At 36.5% G+C, this 20,456-nt stretch overlaps 1 protein-coding gene across 4 annotated transcripts in view; it reads left to right on the top strand.

Annotated features, from left to right (window-relative positions):
- LOC149538753 (Transducin/WD40 repeat-like superfamily protein) overlaps positions 1-20,456 on the top strand; it is a 222,677-nt gene that overhangs the window by 87,182 nt on the left and 115,039 nt on the right. For all 4 annotated transcript variants that reach the window (XR_016356100.1, XM_089800076.1, XM_089800077.1 and 1 more), the window contains exons 7-9: positions 12,462-12,532; positions 12,669-12,720; positions 12,866-12,923. Coding sequence is in view for 3 of the 4 variants with exons in the window: in XM_089800076.1 (XP_089656202.1) it covers positions 12,462-12,532; positions 12,669-12,720; positions 12,866-12,923 (181 nt within the window). In the remaining variant the exon portion in view is untranslated. The remainder of the gene's footprint in view (positions 1-12,461; positions 12,533-12,668; positions 12,721-12,865; positions 12,924-20,456) is intronic.

Genomic DNA, 20,456 nt, shown 5'->3' with positions numbered 1-20,456 from the left:
ACGACGGTGGCACAATTTTCATTTTCTTCCACAACTTAGAGTGTAGGCCTTCCACGAACCATCTTTTTTGAAGTCCGTCCGCTGGCTTACTTTTCATTTTGTTTATCAAGTCTTTTAATTTCCTGGCGTAAACGCGGACAGTTTCGTTCTTTCCTTGCTTGGTATTAAAGATCTTTGCTACAATTTCATTATCGTCTCGCAACAATTGAAATTCGGCCAGAAACTCCTTTTTAATCTTATTCCAACTGTCAAATTTTTGCGGATCTGTACTAGTAAACCAGTCAATTGCCACGCCCCGCAGGGTGGTCGGAAATTGTCTCATCCAGTCGTCTTCATCAGTTATCCCATTTGCCCTCCAGATCGTTTCACATGTTTTGCAGTGTCAAATGGGATCGGCCGTACCATCGCCATCGAACTTCGGCAGTTTCTCTTTTGGTCCCCCCATCATGATTGGTTTTTGTAAACAGGCGTTGCTCGGTCCTGCAACACCTACAGTCTGCACTCCCACACCGGCAGTTTGCACTCCCACATCGGTGGACTGGTCTCCCACACCGGCGGACTGGTCTCCCACACCGACAGATTGCACTCCCACACCGGCAGATTGTTTTCCCAGACCGGCGGACTGTTTTCCTACACCGTTAGACTCAACAGCTGCGAACCTTGGTGAAGAAGGGTGTTCTAAAGTTGTCTCTTGTGGAAGTATATCCCGGACGAAGAGTTCACTCCACGTTCTTGCTTCGTTGGCACTCCGAGCCATGTGAGTCGATGCTCTTCCGTCTAGATTCTCTTCCCTTGGTGAACATAAATTCAAAAACTCCTCTCCTGCTTCTTCCACCAATTCCATCCGCTGCCGAGTTTCCTCCAACAATCTTTCTGTGCTCTAGTTTCCATTGGCAATCTTCTGAAATCTTCGTCAACGTTCGGCTTGCTGTGCCAGAATTAAATTTTCTTGTGCAGTACGGATTCCATCTTTTCCCTTAGCCTTATTTCTATCCTTGTCAAGCTGATTTGGCATTAATCTTCATTCCTCCCACCTTCTAGGTTCATAGGGCAACGGCGCTAAATGTTTACCGCATAAGTTAATTAAGAAATGCACATAGACAATGAACAGCAGAACTCTTTAGATTATTCGCATATGCCAACAGATTCCATAACTGGTGATAAGATGATTTACAACGGGATATAAATACTATCCGCCGAACCTTCTCGAAGGTGTCCGTAGGCCACAACATTATGTCCACTACAAACTATTTATCCGTCGGCTACAAAATCTTTACCAATGACGTCGTCTACAGAATACAGAAACACCGACGACACTCACCCCGTCGGCTACAGAAACATCGACAACAATCACCCCATTGGCTACAGAAACACTGACAACAATCAAGTCGGCTGACACCTTCTCATGTTATAACCTGCATTTTTAACATTTCTGCTGCATATGGTTAAACTGAATGAGATAATTAGTTAAGGTAGAATTTGAGAGAAATACTTAAATTTGATTTTGTTTACTGGTAATTACTTCCATCTTGTTGCTATAGCTATTGCTGATAGTAACTCCTGTAGCAGAAAATATTCATTTAACCAAGGAAGTCACATATTTGTAGAATGTCTTTATCCCTAAAGCTGTACACAGAGTTATAGAAACTGAATGATATGAATATAAAAAATTACAAGATATACTAGAAATAGCAATATTTGACCCATATAATCAGCATTAAATCATATGATAGGGCTGTCTCACAAGGATGCATCTCTGAATGACAAATCAGTGTAGAAACCCCAACGTGTACCAACAAAATTGAAATGCAACATTTGAACACTGATATGCAATTACTGAAATTGACATGCAACTGCTGATCACTAACATACAACTCCATCATCCTTGTTTGTATGGACAACTTCAAATATGATGAAGTATATCAAACAACCTTAATTTTTTAAGAAATTGCTAATTGAAACATACTGCAGGACTGTATGATGCCTTTATGACAAGGCATGACACCCCAAACTCATTCAGGATTGTTGCAGATTAGATTGTGATTGGTATAGCTAATATAGAGAATGGTAGAGCTAGAATTGATGTTGAAATCCACTGAGAACAAGTGTTACAATCACCTAACTGATATCTCTTTATTTTTCATAATGTATGGCCTGGAGTAGATTAGGAAAGCCTATCATAGCCTCACATTAGATTATATGCAAAACATAACTAAAACCTTCACCCAAATAAACTTGAAAAATAAAAAACTAACCACATCATAAGGTCCCACCCCTGTTTGGCACTAAATTTTCTCTGCTTTTCTTTCACCTACTCAGCTATATTTGTGTTTTCTCAAACACTTGTCATGCATTCACTGGTGAAGATATTAAATTTGCTTCTCATAAAAACTCAATTTGCTGATGCTTTGGTTTGTATTCAGGTTTGCAATAATGTTTGCTGCTGCTTGAGTATAACATTGAAGTATGTGTAGATTACCAAATAAACATTCAAGATTTCTTATAATTTTAGTTGCAAATGATTGATCACTGCTGTTTCAAAGTTTGATTTGAAAATGTTATCACTGATTCAACTACTGTTACAAGAAACTTGCTACAAAATGATTCATAATTGGCCAATACATGAGAGCATAATAAATATGTCATATCTAGATGAAGGGGTAAATTGGGAAAGAGATATTGTTTTATGATTTAGGTCTTCAATTTGACTGTGATGACAGCAACAGCCTGCTGTTCACTCTTACAAGGTTTTGTCAGCCTTAAAATTGTTGAATATTTTGTCACTGATATCAAAGGTTGATGATCGAGTTCCTATAAATTTCGGGGGATTGAGTGATAGAGAATTGAAATGAAATTCTTAACAAGCTGCTGGTTATTTGTGATATCTTCATCAGCTACTTCATTGTCTGGTTGACCTACTTGGGTACTTCATTCAGCTGCTTGTTAGTCTGGTTGAGCTACTTGATTGCTTAGTTCAGCTGTTTGGTTGTATGGTTGAGCTACTTTGTTGTCTGGTTGGTTGGTTGCTAAATATGGCTGCTTGTCTACTTCATCAGCTTGCTTGTGCCAAGGTAGAGTATATGCCATGTCGTTGGCCGAATATTCAAAAGGGTTGATTTTTATGATTTCAAATGTGGCCACTAGTTTAAAATATGCATTGCATATATTCACATTAATGTTGGGTGTATAGATGTGGCAACTGTGGCATATTTATTATTTCCTAATACTTGGATGTTTGTGGTGATGAATGGGCGACTATGTAATGCCTTGAATTTGGAAAAAAAGGGTGATTGTTTTATTCTATAAATTTAGTAACATCTTGGATTAGAAAAGGGGAATTGGTTTTTGTTTGGAATGGGTAGTTGATTATTCTTATGATGACTGGGTGGTATTATCAAGGTGTTGAGCTGTGATTTTGAGGGAGTCTGTTTTTTGTGCACATGATAATGGAGTCACTTTCTTAATATAGTCATGGGTTGAGCTTGTGTTCAACGTAAGGTATACAAGGGGAAAAGAGGTGATTCATAATTGGCCATTATATGAGAGGATAATAAGTATGTCATACCTAGATGAAGGGGTACCTTGGGAAAGGGATATTGTTTTATGATTTGGGTCTTCAAATTGACTGTGATGACTGCAACAGCCTGTTGTTCACCGTTACAAGGTTTTGTCAGCCTTAAAATTGTTGAATATTTTGTCACTGATATCAAATGTTGATAATTGAGGTCCTATAAATTTTTGGAGGATTGACTAATAGAGAATTGAAATGAAATGCTTAACAAGCTGCTGGTTATTCATGATATCTTCATCACCTGCTTTGTTGTCTGGTCGAGCTACTTGGTTACTTCGTTCAGCTGCTTGCTAGTCTGGTTGAGCTACTTGGTTGCTTAGTTCAGCTGCTTGGTTGTATGGTTGAGCTACTGGGTTGTCTGGTTGATCTGGTTGGCTGTTTGCTTAATCTGGCTACTTGTCTACTTCAGCTTGCTTGTGCCAAGGTAGAGTATATGCCATGTCATCTGCTGAATATTCAAAAGGTTGATTTTTATGATTTCAAATTTGTTTGCTAGTTTAAATATGCATTGCATATATTCACATTAATGTTGGGTGTATAGATATTGTTGGGCGGATATCTTGTAACTGATAGTTTGTTAAAACCCAATTGCAAAATAGGTAGACCAGCCACAATGTATGAGACAATCTCTCCTACTTTTAAGGAAGGCTCCCCCTTCTCACCATTCCTTGGATCAACTCATGGTAAGCAAGAAGTTGAGAGATTTTGAAAGGGTACTACCAATATTCTCTCCTCTTATCTTATTGGAAAGAATCCAGTTACCCGTGGAGCGAGTAATGGGCAAGATGAAATCTCTAACTACACTTCTATCTAATAGCTGGAAATGGTGATTTCGTTTAACTAACACCAACTAAAATTCTTATTGAAAGCATACCGATTTGGCTCTATGTCTTGTTTTAATCTATTCTATAAGAATTACCTCTACTATTGGTGCACAAAGGCTTTTAGAAGTAGAAAATTTTCTAACTATTTTTGTGAATTGAGAAGGTAATACAAGCCAAAGTCAAAGCTTCTAGTCTATGTATCACCACAATCGCTCCCAGTCAAAGCTTTGGCTCCGATTGCTTCAAAAATCATTTTTCTCAATTATTCAAACATACAACAACATGAATCAAAGATAACATTATAGTCAAAGCTTCTAATTTGTACCATCACAATTGCTCTCAATCAAAGTTTCAGCTCCAATTGCTTCTTTGTATTCACTTTTCTTCAAAACAGTACTACACAATCAAAGTTATGGCTACACGATTCTTCAGAGCTTTCCTGCATACAATAAAAGATGAATTTTACAATGAGTGGGCCACTTCTTATATAGGAAAAGTAAAAAAAGGGAGGAAAATGTGGGAGCAACTCTACTATGACCCAGTAAAACTAGGTGAGAAGAATCATTGGATTATATGTCATGAGGACATGCAATCGATTTACATGCAATTGCATCACATGCAATTCATGTTCTGCAACTACAAATATATGAACAAAAAGTTGGAATTGTCAAATCAATCCTCTAGATCATCAGCAACAACCTTTGTACTAGATTACAAAACCATGGATGATCACCGGATTGGAAGTCCTTGTATTCCACGCTACTGCACTCTCTTTGATAAATTGCCATTTATTATTTGAAAACTCGATGTAATCAAGCTTTTCCCCATTCTTCATTCGTGAATTCTTCTTTGTCAAATTCATACATTCTAAAGTTTCTGACACTTTAAAAAACCTTTTTAATGATGTCCGAATGTAAACTTGAAACAACTTTCCCATCAACATCTTGAACTGATTTTTTTGTAATTTATAATTTTTTCCTTTGGATCAGAATATTTGGCGCATTCCCACATGAACTCGGGTTTCAAGGCTGCTATTGGGAAAGTGGAGACCACATGGATAATTGCTTCTTGAGAATCAAAGCATGTCTTCTTGATAGGATGTCTCTGTTTCCTAAAGAAGTTTCAACTTATTTTGTAGAGTGTGCTACAACATGAAGATGAAAACATCTTCATATGTGATTGGATCCATGAAAACTTTGGGATTTGAGCTGAAAATGACGGATCCATGAGGGATGGGTGTTTGAAGTATGGATTAGATACTTATTGAACACTTTGGAAGGCTGGAAGTGTTCAGGACAACTTGTATTTTGGGCAAAAATGGCCAAAATCGGGTTTAAGATGGTGGATTGTGTTGGTTATCAAAACCGTAGATTAGAATCCTGCGAGCCTTGGCTGCTCGATGCTGGGATATCTAATCGGTTGTGGCCAACTTGACAGGATTGATTAATTTGATCTAGATCCTCTGTGCTTTTGGTTCTGCAAAACCAAAGCTTGTACACCTGATCCTGGACAACAGACTTGAATCCAAGATGTTTATAGTAGATAAATTCAACGAAAGACAATTTTTTGATACGGCAAGATTTCAAGGAAATTTCTGGATTGATAACTGTGAGTATTAATCTTCGAAATACGATTACTTTAATAAACTTGTGAATGCTGAAATAAGATTTAAAGTGAAGTACTAAAACAAATAGATATCAAATCCTTAAAAGAAATAGATTATGAAATATGAGCGAATCAATGATCAGTGCTGAAATTTAAAAGGGCGATAGAGTCAAAACTATATGTTTTCATATACAACTTTATGATATTATGATATTAAATCTATAAACAATTCAATTATCAGGATGTGTCAAATTATTTCGTTTTATGAGTATTTAAACCAGTCTATGATTTTTTAACCCTTAAATGGACAAAATAGATACAAATAAAGAAAAAAATAATAATATTTCACAATATTTGCATTTATCGGGTTTAAATAGCAACGAATAATTTGATCCACTTATTCTAATAATAAATTGTTAATAGAAAAATAAGATGATCCCAAAGGACGAACTATATGGTAATTTAACTCTAAAGCAAATAAAAATCTTACTGATTATACTGTGGAGAAATTTGTGTTGAAGACACTCAAATGTTGATGCTCCACTCAACACAATTTCATATTACACAATATCGAAATATATGCCCAATAGTTTCAAAATCCAACAGCTTGGTTCAAACATCAATCTTTTCAAGGAAGAAATTTCAAAATCGTATAAGTTTCAGGAATGCAGAGAGTTTTTTGAAAATATAATGAATGGTGTCTTGTTTGATTTCTTATCACATATTTATAAAAACTTGAAAGGTGTTGGTTATTTTCAAAACACCACAACCTTTCAAAACAAATAACTAAACAATGAATGTTAATGGAACTTTTAAACAAAGTGGTCATCGGTTATAATTCTTGTGATAAATTTTGTATATATATTAGCTTGATTCCATTCGATGGCATATCTTCAGGGGAAACACCATATAATGCTCTGGGAAACATTTCAATATTATGTGAGAAAGCCACCATGAACACATAGCACAGTCGTCCTCAGGTCTTCGACATTCATTGGTTTCCATGAATCATGTATGTCTTTTTTGGTGTTAAAATACTGGGAAAACCAAGCACGAGGATCTCTCCATTAAAGCATGTATCAGATATTTGAATCCCATACACATGTCAAACTCCCGACGGTGTAATCTTTTCCTCTTGACCATACTTGAAAATCTCTGCCCATAATACTTTTCCAATTTCTGAGGGATCTTCTTGCCACAAAAATACAGAGTTAAAACGATTATATGTGAATATATTTCTCATTTTGATATTCCCAATAAGGGAAACTACTCTCGTGACCAATAAACACATGCTTTCTTCTACAAACGTCCACGGTGATCCTTGATATGTTTCCGGATACATGGATTGAGTCTTCCCTGGACACTGCTATTCCAAACGTAAACTTCTAAAGCCATCACTCTATAAAAAAGGTGGCATGGTTGCTATTGTTTATAATCATAGGAACGACGTTGACAATCAAAGACCTTCATTACTTATTTATTTGTCATAGTATTTCAAATGTATTGAGAATCATCGACAAGCTTGACAAAGCCGTAATTCATCTCCTTGGCAATTTTGACCCATCACGATGATCATTTATGCAAAAATGTGCACACAGGTCTGGAGAGATTCGCTTGCAAGGCACCAACAACTTTGCTACATAGGTACACTTCTCAATGTATCAATCTTGAATATATGTGTGGTGGATATTTCTCCTTCATGACTATGTGACAAACTAGTGCTCGCTCTTCCAGATTGCAAAACAATGCCTGTAAGCCCTTGCTAGTCATCTAAAATCCAATTAATGAGCAACCTCCTTATATACTCCTGTTCTGGGCCAATGTAATCCAGTAGGGACTTTAGAAATAACTACATTCCTTCCTTGCATAATGGCTGCATCACGTTCCATTTCAATACAACATTACTTTCTGCTTCATAGGTTGATTAGGTCATTTTTGTTGCTTTTGAAATGGATACTCTTAATTAAAATGAATTTCAAACATGTTGTCTGCAAGACAAAAACACAAAATAAGTATTCAGAGTAAATTGATCCACTAATCTGTCAAAAAATAGTATTGACTATGGGATTGTAAAAACCTAGTATGAACCATTTGACTAAGGAATATATGCTATATTTAGTTTTCAAGGATAAAATTATGAGAAATATATAAAGATTAGCAAATGCATTTCAATTGGATGCCCAAAATTTTTGGGCTCCATCAGATTGCATGTGGGAAAAATGAGCCTTTTGCTTTGGGTGACCAAGAATGCAAGTTGGAGGCATTTGAGTATGTGCAAGGTGAGAGTTTTGACATTTTAAAATGTGAGTTATCACCCTAATTGGGTTCTGTAGAGGTAATTACATATAGAAAAAATGCATGATTTTTACTTGAGATAAATATGTAATTGGGCTCTATGGATGTAATTGCATGTGTTTTGATGATGGAGTTTGCAAAATGAATGAAGTGTGGATTGGCATGGAAGATGAAGGCATGTATATGCACTTGCATTCTTGGGTGGAAATCCTCAACTTTCTTCCAAAAAAAAACCAAAACAAGCAACAAACAAGAAAGAAAAACTTAAAACAAAATGAAAACTTACCTCTTGTGTTTGACTCAAACATGACAAACTTTAAAATCTTTTACTTCCCTTTTACAATCAACTGACTTCGAAGATATTGGCCATTTGGGAGACATTGTGATCACATTAATCAATAGTTGGTTTCTTGTATCTTTCCATCCATGAGAAACGATAGAAACACCGAAATTTTTTCAAGAAAATCTAATTGGCTATTTAGGTTTCTCTATAGAAGTTTTCTCTTTTTGCAACAAAGTGGTACACACCTTTTCATACATGGGACTTGTGTAATCATTCGGTTCCCAATATGGGGACCTCACTAAGTTGAAAGGAAGACTATTAGCATGGAGGCAACGTACAATGGCTTGATCAACAAGCTTTCTTGCCTCCATTTTAAATATGGTGTCCAATTGACCTCTTTTGTAGGTGGTAATTTCTGCTTCTCCCTATTCCTCTCTTGGTACAGATACTTGCAAGAATGAATGTATGGAGAATACAATTGGTTTAGTGGGTAAGTGCATTTTTTCCTTTTTGGATGGAAGTTGATAAGAACTTTGTTTTCATCTTTTAATCAATTTATGAACAACTTGTTCTTTTATTTATGACGCTATTTGTGTAATGTCCCCATCATAAAATAAATGTATTTAATTAATCTTTGTAATGGACCGATTGATTTAATTTATCTCAGTCCCATTTTTATTTTGTTTTCAAAGTTTGTGTCGCCGTCGGCTATCTTTGTACACCCTCGGAAAGGTTTTCCCGACGGGTATTTAAGCATGGCTTGTAGGATGTCTGTAGGTATGCTTTGGAATATATTTTTCTGTACTGCGAATTCTTGATGGAGTTTGGGATTGTTCGCCATTTCAGAAGTGAAAGATCTTCCCTATTTGGCTTGTGCAGTTTTGGTGGGATTCAACCCTCACCCTATTCTGTTAGTGTTCAACTCGGTCTGTATCTGGCAAATTGAAGACTTAATTGCATGTGGAAATATCAGTACCTGTTGGTGAATCTTTTGGCTCAGCGTCTGCAATTTGTGTATGTTACATTCTGCATTTTCAAGTGATATCAAGTTGGTTTATAGTGTTGATTTTTCCTCCCTTCAACTCTCCACGCTTCAGGAACTTTACTGTTCGGCATTCCCGTTTTCCCTCTCTTTGCACATTAAACTGACCGTACAGCCAGTACGGCCTTTGTGGCATCACCCTCTGTACATCCCTTTCCCAAACATACTCGTACGACACCTCCAGACAGTATACCGTATGGCATTCTTCTGTCCTAATAATCACCACCATACAGCCAATCAGTCTGCACCATACGACTTCCCAATTGCCACCGTATGGACTCCTAATTGCCACCGTATGGACTCCCAATTGCAACTGTACGACCACTATTTCCCACCGTACGACCTACCTTCTGAAGTGTTTGTACGACCATTCCATTGTCTGCTATTGACACCACTGTACGGCTCTGTTTTGTCCCTTCCCATTCAATTCCGTATATCCCTCCTAGCCTGTGCATTAGCTCATTTCCGTACGGCTATTCTGGGGTTTCAGTAACTTGTTTGGTTTGGAGCTAGTTGGGTCATTACAATTTGTGCTTTAGACATCCCCTTCCCATCTTTGCCTTTGCCCATTCCCATTCCTTGGCCAATAGGTACCATAAAATGAAGTTTGAAACGAGAATATGAGTGTTTTAATGGTTTGCCTTTGTTACTTTGACAATAAATGCACTTTCAAAGATATGAGCCACCTCTTGAAATACGTGATATTCTTATGGTACGTCCCTATAAAGGAGATCCTACATCAATTCTGAAACAACTTGCCCGTGCCCTCCCACTTAACTTTGACTACTGGTGGCATTCATTCTTGCACAATACACTCGAGTTCCTTACTATAATAAGAAATGAAATGATTTTAAATTACAAAAAATTATGAACATCAACCATACAAGTACAAAAAAATGATACAAAAATACTAAAAGAGATAGCAAAACTTGTTTCTTTATTTCTTTGAAAAAGATGATTTTTTTGAATAATCTCTCCCCAAACTTTGGAAAACTTCATTAAAATCTCAAATATCTTTATTAAAGGACTCAAGAATGGGATCAAATGCTTACCTTTAATGCTTAACCTCCTTTGTAAAAGCTATCTCTCACCCCATGAATGATCCTTTTTGAAAATAATCGCCTTGCCTTCAAAATGCCAAAACGGTGACCTAACAAAATGAGATGAAACTGATTGCATGACGTCTTTTAGGGCCATTTTAGAGTTTAGGAGACGGAAAAAAAGAGATAAGAAAAGTCAATAAACACATGTCTAAATGTACGCTAAGTTAGTTTTTTGCCAAAAAAATGCAAGATTTGATGTTGGGTATCCAGATGCCACAAAAGTTCCCGGAAGTTCTGTGGATGCCTTCCTGAAGTGCTTCTGGACTTTTGGATGCGCTTCCGTAAACCCAAGATAGACTTTTAGGAGGCACCCATAGGGCTTCTGGATCAGCAGCCCTCTCTGCCCACCTACGCTTTTGCCTCCGGGCATTTCCTAGGCGGATCGTTATCTTAGCTTTTTATTTATAACTTATTACCCATGCAATGTTTTGTAAACCTTATAGACAAGTGTCATTTGCACTTAGTTTATTAATAGCAATATTATGTCTAGTTTCTGTAAAAACTGCTGTTCAAATGTCCTATGAGAAATCTTGTGAATGTCTGCCCAGTTGAATATAAATAGTTTTATAAATTTTCAGGGTTTTTATTCCAGGTTTCTATAAAGTTGGCGATTATAGGTTTGTATTAATTCCTTACTTCTCTACTGAATTTTGCTTCTTTTGTTCAAATCAATTGAAACCTTGTGTTAATAGTTTTCTGTCTCTGTTTCTATCCGGAAAGAGTGAGCATTAGTTGGCTGATACAGGTTGTTTGTGTTTGAAGTAATTTAAAAATCTCTTGTTTTGAGCAGAAGTTTGAATGATATTGTGTCCTTAGCTGAGAACAAAAAGGTTGTAATTTTTTTTTTTTGTAATGTATATTCTAAACTTCAAGATTTAATTGCATTTATTGTAAAATGTTAGAGTTTGTGTTCTTAGATTCTAGGGTTTTTGTTTTGTTTTTGCTTCTGGGAGCTTCCCCTTGTAATCGAAAAAAATGTTTTGCTTTAGATGCTATTCAATTTTTGTGTCGCACTACAACATGTGAAATGAAATTTCAGGACATGCAAAAGCTGAATTTTTCTGAATTGCATAGAGGTATTTTTTTTGGAAGTTAAGAAAATCTGTAAGTTGGCAGAACCCAATGTTTTGTATAGGTTAAGAGCAGATTATAATTTTTTTGAAGTATTAAAACATTAGGGACATATTTGTAATACCAAACTTAATAATTAGTAATTACCACTTTATATTTTATTTTACACTAATGTAGTCAAGAGATTCATAATAAGTGGAAGAAAATCTAAAAGATAACATCTAACAATTGGAGCTTTCTCAGAGATGGGTTTGTCTTCCAGACTTATCCTTCTAGTTTAGGGGCTCAATCATGCATCCATACTTGACATAGTCTCTGATGGTTCATTCATAATATGCCGAACATTTGTACAGTTATCCACATAAATAATTCAATGGGCACATGAGAAATGTCTGTTTTACGAATGTAGTATAATGAGCAAAATACCCTGGCTGTCACTTTTGATGGTTAATATCCTTTGGACAACTTTTACTTAAAATCTAGCAGTGAGCTTTATCACAATTGTGATGTGATAGCAGTTGTATTTTCTTAATCTTTATGATAATTCTTAATCTATTTTTAGTAACAACTTTTTTTAGGTATACTTCAAACTGAAAGTTATTTCATGTCATCTTATTTGCCCTTTGCATAAAAACAACAAATACTTAATTTTCTTTATTTGGTGCAGCCAATCAATGACTTGGATTTTCATCCCCACTCTGCTATACTAATATCTGGAGCTAAGGATCATACCATCAAGTATCTTCATTCCCACATATGCTCATCATTCTTGACCTTCCAATTTTTCCATCTCATAAAGTGATGTGCTACTATGGCTGTTGCCTTAGCCATCTTTTGCCATCCTTGTAATTCTTGACAAGCAATCTGAATGCAGGTTCTTTGACTTTGCAAAGACAGCTGCCAGGAAAGCATGCAGGATTATTCAGGTCCACTAATGTAGTTTACATAAATAGAATGTTACTGTTTATCAATTTTAAGGGTTGTAACCTGCTCATATTACAGTCTTATAGTTATTTTTATTGATATTTCTCTGGCTTAACATTCTCAGTTGTATGCCTGGACTGGTTACAGGATACGCACAATGTCCGCTCTGTTGCTTTTCATCCTTCCGGAGATTTCCTCCTAGCAGGTATCTTATCAAATTGATGTGGATTGTAGGCAAGGAAACTTTAGAAACACTAAAGAGTAAAAGTGACTTTCCAATGGTACAACTATATTTGGTTACGTGTTAATCTGCTTTGTCAGTAAGAAAACAATAAAGTTACGGTTCACAAATTGCCTCATGGAACTGTATTAAGGTTCATCAATGAAGTAAGAAATAAACTTTGTAAATTTATATTATTAGAAATTTAGAAGGGACTGATGAATCACTTTTATTAGGACATTTGCCTGTTTTGTCTTTTTATTGACGCCATCTACTTGTAAAATTAAAAAAAGGTTATCTCATTTGCCATTTCAATTAAGGTTTTCTTTGCCTTGTAACTGCTTGGACTGTGCATATGAGTGCGTCTGGATAGTGCACAAATTTCATAGTTCACGATTTTAAAGTGACTTCCAATTTGGAAAGCTGAAGAATTACTAAGATTAATGTCACAAAAGAAAAAAAATATTAGATTACGTGCAAAACAAAAATTAAATCCCTTTTTTTATAGAGAATGACTGGGAGTTGGTTCCTAGTCATCCATCGGCTATTTCATATGATTTGAGATTATGTTATAAATTTTTGGGAGGGTCCTATTTTTAAGGGATAACTGACAGTTGACTAGTTGACCATCTAGAGGACCATGGAGTAGAGAAGGGTCCTTTTTGAGCAGTTTTAGTTGATTGGAGATAGTCTCCTACTTTTTAGGGTGGACCCTTATTTTTTAGGGGAATTGACAGTGTACTTATAGGATTTAGGCATCATATCAATGATTAGGGTTCTTTAGACAGATTCCAGTTTTAGGTGAACTCTTGTAACAGAAGTAACCAGCTGCTCACTCTTCCCTGTATGATGTAATGTCCCCTTTTCTGAGGTGGATTTTAATAATAATATAATTAAATATAAGATAATAAATTAGTAATAAATAAATATATAATGTACTAAATCAATATTATCATTATAATAATCTAAATTATATAATGATAATATTACTATGATAAATGTTATAAAATATTTCATCAAAAATGTGTTTATCTTAAATATAATGATTATTAATATAAAACATCTAATACAAAATATTAATTATAATAATATACATATGAAAGTGATATGTTAATGGAAAGCAAACTAACTTTTAAAATAAATAATTATAATAAAAGTAGCATTCAATTATTAGAACTATAACAGGAATATGAAATATATGCCTATATTTAGTCATATATATTTAATAATAAAACTATTATGAATTGTCTAAAATATATATTAGACATAATAATAATATAAATGAATTTATAAACAATAATATAAAAGTAAGTAATAGCTTTAGAAAGGGCATGACCATTCGATCATTTTTTTGATATATACATATACTATAGGGAGGAATATATGAAGGGATAGACAGGAGAAGGAGAAGGAATGAAGCAGAAGGGAAGAGTGGGGAGTCTGTAAGGAATGCTATTGAATAATTAAAAATATATATAAACATCAGCACTCAGAATACCTGCCGTCGACATGGAATAGAGTGAAGCCATTTAAATCAAATAAGACCAAGGATCAAATATATATAAAATCCAGCGCTACCATTAATGTGAGAGGACGGAGGACAGATCGACATGGAGGTCAAGCCAACAATTATCCCAACTCAGCATTGCAATCAGAATTAAAAGGATGGATACTTATTTTTAACGTACAAATATATCTGGAGTCACATAGCATTTAGTGATTAAATATTTTCAATTATAACCATGAATCGACTTCTCTCTGCAAATAGAGACGAAGGAAAAACCTGGGATATGCATACGGATAGTAGGCAAGACAACAATATAAATTTCCAAGCAATAGCAGTTAGGAAGATATATGAGAAAAGTTGTTTCAGTGTAGATTGAAATCATTTCCAAGACTTGCATCTGGAGTCCAAGAGGCGTAAGAAAACATTGGTCAAAGTTGTAGAAATGTTAATGAATTACACATGGGCAGTCCATAATAGGATACACTCGTTAACGATGACAGGAATATTCGAGAGGGCATGATTTACATCGAAGACTTGGACGTAGAAGAAGATGTGATAGAGATTAGCAGATAGTGAATAGTATTTAATCGACAGAAAAGGACTGAACAATATATACATTCAGAAAGTGGAGATCTGAAGATAACAAGTGGATAAGTACAGTGATCAAAGGCTTCGATAAGGGAATAGGAACACCAATGACACGATTTTCTATTAGCAGTTTGAATTGAAGAATTAAATTATAAGAAGTGAAGACGATAGCACAGAGTTACTACAGACTTTATTAACCATGTCCAGCGTGAATCATAGATTCATTACAAGAAATAAATACTACTATAAGACATACCCATATCATTGAAGATAATATATTTATCAGGGGTCAGAATACCATTTGCAATAGATCTGCCTTTGTGGCATGTTATATGGTTATTGTGTCGATGACATCGAGACATATATATATCAAACAACTAGTAAAGGAATAAAAGATATCAGTAATATGCATAAGGAATTGCCAAAGTAACAATTGATCAACCCTTGATTTCAATAAATATTATAGAGATTATAATTTGACTTAAATAAGTCAAGTAATTGATCATTGATTTTAACTATCAATAAACATCCACAACAGTACTGATTTCATTAATTTAATCACTCTAAAACGAGGAGTGAAGCATTTATTAAATAAAGATCTTTTCATAAAGTTCTAAAGGAGATATCAAACAAGAAGAGGTTCACCAGTGGAAAAGGAAAGGCTTCATTTTTAGAAACACCATTATTAAGGGGCTACACCAGAAATAGAAGTTAGATAAAAAGATTATAAAAAAATAAAAGAGAACATATGGGAGAATAAATTTGCACAAATTATATTGGGGACATTACATATGATAGCTTTATTTAACAAGTACATGAGTGCCTATTGGTTCACATAGAATGTGAACGAAGTCGCCAATAGATAATACTAAAATTTCTATATGGCATAGACCATTCTGAGAGCCTCCCTCTTGGTCATATTGTAGTCCTTTTTTGCGTTGGACAACAATCTACTAGCAAAGTAGATTGGATGGTCTAGCCCATGATCACCCACTTGAGGTAGTAAAGCATCTATTTGGTGGTTTGAAGCGTCTAGATGAATGTGGAAATCCTTATCCTAATTAGGGTATGCAAGGATTGGCGCACCCTCCAACCTGGTCTTCAACTCATCAAAAGCTTCAACCTGTTTTGTCTCCCTAGTGTATGACTCACCCTTTTGCGCTAATTTGTCCTAGGGGTGTGAGACCTACACGAAGTTCTTGACGAATCTCCTATAGTACCCTTTGTGGCTAAGGAAGGACTTTACTTCAGTGGCGACTGCAGGAGGCTTCCTCCTCACTATCATCCTCACTTTGTAATCAATCCTTGCAAACAATGTGGGGCTGTAACTTCCCCTAAGGCACCATGTATGTACACTTTTTTGGGTTCAATGCTAATTTGGCCCGTTGACAACTTTCCATGCACTCTCGTAGGACTACCAAGTGTGTGTCTTGTCAACTATAAATGGACCAGTTGTTGAGGAATGCCTTGAAGTTTCTCATGGATATATTGTCAAAGATGTGTACAATAATTCTCTGAAAGTTGTTGGTGTATTACAAAGTTTGAAGGGCGTTTGGTTGTATGCATAAACATTGTCTTCCACAAATGTGACCTTCAACATATCCTCCTTGGCAATGGAAATTTGGTTATATACCTCAAAAACGCATTAATGAATGAATACATTTTTTGTCTTGCAACTTCCTCCAAGATGCTATCCATGAATGGTATGGGGAAGTGGTCTTTGATGGTGACAACTTTGAGTTATTAGAAGTCCTCATAGATGTGGATTTGGTTTGCATCCTCAAGTGATGGGATGATGGGGGATACCTATTCATTGCTCTCGACCTGGAAAATAATGCCCGCCTCCAGCATTCGCTTTATTTCTTCATTTTCTTTGGTTACATAATTTTTATACAGCTGGTATAGTCCCTTTCCTACCGGTTAGGCTCCAAGTACCAATGAAATGTGATGTACGTACAACTATAGAGGCATTCCCTTTGGGTCTTTGCATATCCATGCAAAAACATCATTTATCTCCAGATTTTTTTAAATGTTTCTGCCTTTAACAGTGAATTCCAATCTTCCACTACCAATACATTTCTAGGATTCATCATGTCTTTGAGGTTTGTGATCGTCAACAAGGGCTCGTTGTACTTTATGGTTTCTCCTTGTCAAACATATTTGTTGGAGTGTCATTGACTTGGGCCTCTCCTTCTGTGTATTCCTCGTACTTGATGGAAACAAGTGCTTCTTTGATTCCTTTTCAACCTACAATATGTTACACTGGAATAGTTTGTAATCATCCATCTCCCAGTGTGTTGGGTGGATATTTTGCAACTGACAGTTTGTGCAAATTCAGTCCTAAAATAGGTAAACCAGCCACAACATATGAGAACAAGTCTCTCCTACCTTAAAGGGAAGGCTCCCCCTTTTCACTATTCTTTGGATCAACTCAAGGTAAGAAGAGCAAGTAATGGGCAAAATTAAATCTCTAAACTACACTTCTATCTAATAGATGGAAATGGTGATGATAAACCAACACCAACTCAAAGGCTGATTGAAAGCATAATGGTTTGGCTCTCAGTCCTGTTTGTCTAATTTATAAGAAAAATCACTACCATTGGGGCGCAAAGACATAGAAGTAGATGATTTCTATTCTATAACTCATTTTTAGTTTAATCTATTCTATTCTATAAGATAAGATAAGATATTAATATTAGTGTCCAACAAAAAACTAGGAAGGTTTATGGGACTGATCCAACAACAAAATAGCCGTCCGCACCAGAAACACCAAAACGGTGTTAGAAAAGAAACAAAACAAGACAAAAGATCAAGAAACACAAGGTAAGTACTATAAATCCTTCCTTGGTACAAAGTAATCAGAAATAGAAGGCTATAATTGAGGGCGATCCAAAGTCCTAGGTCTATGTTGAGGCCCACTGGAGGAGTGCCGCTGCCTAAAAAGACTGGTACAATGCTTGACTGATCTAGGAGTAGTGCTGAAAGGCCTTTTAACACCCCGTGACAAAGACAAGGGGGAGTAAAAGGCAGTAATGAGCTGGTCAGAAGTGTGGATCTGAGACGTAGCTAACTGAAGGGTATGCTCACGAAGTTGGGTGGCCTCCTGAAGATAAAGTGCAAGACAGCGCTGATCATCATAGCTGAAGAACTCAAAAAGGGAGAAATAGTCCTTGAAAAGACAATAAAATCCCCCTCTGATCTCATAGTAGATAGGGCAACGGAATAAGAAATGGGTCTCAGACTCAACCTCTGCCAAAGTACACAATCTACAAACCCGATCCTCTCTAGCCATACGATGATCTGTTGGGATCCAAAGACGATGAGAACCAACTCTGAAGGAGCTCAAAGAGAACTGAAGGGAATGACACCAACGACGATAGAGATAAGTAGGTCGCACAATAATACCATTCTAAATCTCAAGAAAATGCTTTGCATAAAAAGCCATCTTAGGACGTAATCCTCTAGGAGGATTACTCCAAGTAGTGATAATGTAGTGTCTGTAAATATCCTGTCTAACACAATCATTCAACTCTTGACGAGAGGGGAGGAGATGAGCAGGAGCATCTAGCGAGAACTGGTAAGGAGGGAGACGATCAATGTCAATCCCGATCGAACTCAACAGAGAGGTGGCTAGGGCATACCAACAGTGAGATCTAGTGGAAGTATCAGATCTCCTAATTTGAATAGATGAACAATATGCAAGATAAGAGTATCTGTGATGGTCAACATCAGAGTCCATGAAACCTCAAAGTCGATGGAGAAGCCAAATCAAGTAAAAAATGGTCGAAAGCCTAAATGGATGAGCTCCAAACTTTGCTAAAACAATATTGTGGGGGATGAGTTTATGACAGCTGATGATGCGTTGTAAAAATAACATCTGAACATGCTCAATAGAAGCCCAATCAGAAGCAAGAAGATAAGGCCCCCAAACCACCGATCCATAAAGAACATTCAATTTGATCAATGAGTCCAAGAGGGACAACTTGTACGAAATATCTTGAAAATGATGCCTAAAACAATGCCTCTCAATCATGGCCAGAGACCCCATACCCTTACTAATCTTGGATTGAATAGCTGGTCTCAAACTGAACCGGGGTCCCGAAAACATAACACTGAGATAAATGTACGAAGAAGTGATCTCAACTTCTTGTCCCTGGAAAAAGAAATGAAGATGAGAGGTCTTCAAGCTGTTAAAAATCATCGCATTAGTCTTAACCAGATTAACAACAAGCTGATGCTGATCACAGAAGGAGGCCAAACCATCTAAGAGTCTCTGTAAACTATCCGAAGAAGAGGCCAAGAGAACAATATCATCAACAAAAAGGAGAATGGATATCAACACTTGATGTAAATAACAACCGTCACCTGGATGAGAGGAGTTGACAAGAAAATCCTCCAGCTTTTCAATATACAACCCAAATAGAGTAGGAGAAAGAGGGCAGCCCTGTTTCACACCAATGGTCTTGAGCCTACTAGTCACCTTCTCGTACAGTCTCATAATAGAAGTGAAAAGCATATCCGAGATCCCAATCTTACGAAGTCTCTAAAATAAGGCCACCTTAGGAACAAAATCAAAAGTCTTACGAAAATCCACAAAACAACGATAGACTTTCTTTGAGCGATGCCTAGCCTCCTCAATAATAGCCTGCAGAGTGAAGATATGATCCATAGTTTGATAGTCAGTACGAAAACCAACTTGCCCTTTAGCTTGGCAACCTTTCCTATCTATCTCAGTAGATAAAATGGTGTTCATAGCAGTAACATAAAATTTGGCAAAGGTATGCTCGATCATGATAGTCCTATAGTTACTTGGGTCCGAAGAATGTCCAGACTTATGGATAGGATAAATCACATGCCTCGACCATGTCTCAAGAAAACCAGTCCAAACAACTCTATTTAAGAGTGTACGAAGATATGAACCAAGAACCAAAGCAACAAGTTTGAAAATTTCTTCCTGGAAACCATCCTGATCCATAGCTCTACTACATCTCATGGATCTAATGGCCTTAAGGATACAAGAGAAAGTGAACAAATGATAGAAAGGAGGCGGAATGGAATGAAGGGAGGGCTGACTCGGAATGTCATACAACGAAATGGTATGGGAAGTCAAAGAGCGGGAGTCAAGGATGGAGGATGGGGTGGGGGGGGGGGGGGGGTGGGGGGAACACCGAGGGAAAAGGGTGTGCCAAAAGCTCTGGGGATTCTGAATAAGTGTGGAGCAAAGGGATCTACACTGAGAGGAAGCAAAAGAACGATTCTTATGGCGAAGGAAACAGAGATAAGAAACACGTCGGTGGACGAATTCAGGGGAGTGAGTCTCAAAGGTAGAACGAGCAAACTGATGAAAAGATTTACAATCGTCATCAAACTATTTATTCATGGGGCAAGTATTCTGGCGCTTAGATCTGAGAGGAGGGGGGGTG

Source organism: Cupressus sempervirens, chromosome 9, assembly GCF_028749045.1.
Source record: "Cupressus sempervirens isolate cs-2001-9-10 chromosome 9, ASM2874904v1, whole genome shotgun sequence".
Taxonomy (NCBI): domain Eukaryota; kingdom Viridiplantae; phylum Streptophyta; class Pinopsida; order Cupressales; family Cupressaceae; genus Cupressus; species Cupressus sempervirens.
Note: the sequence above shows the minus strand (reverse complement) of the source record. Positions and strands in the feature narration are given on the sequence as shown.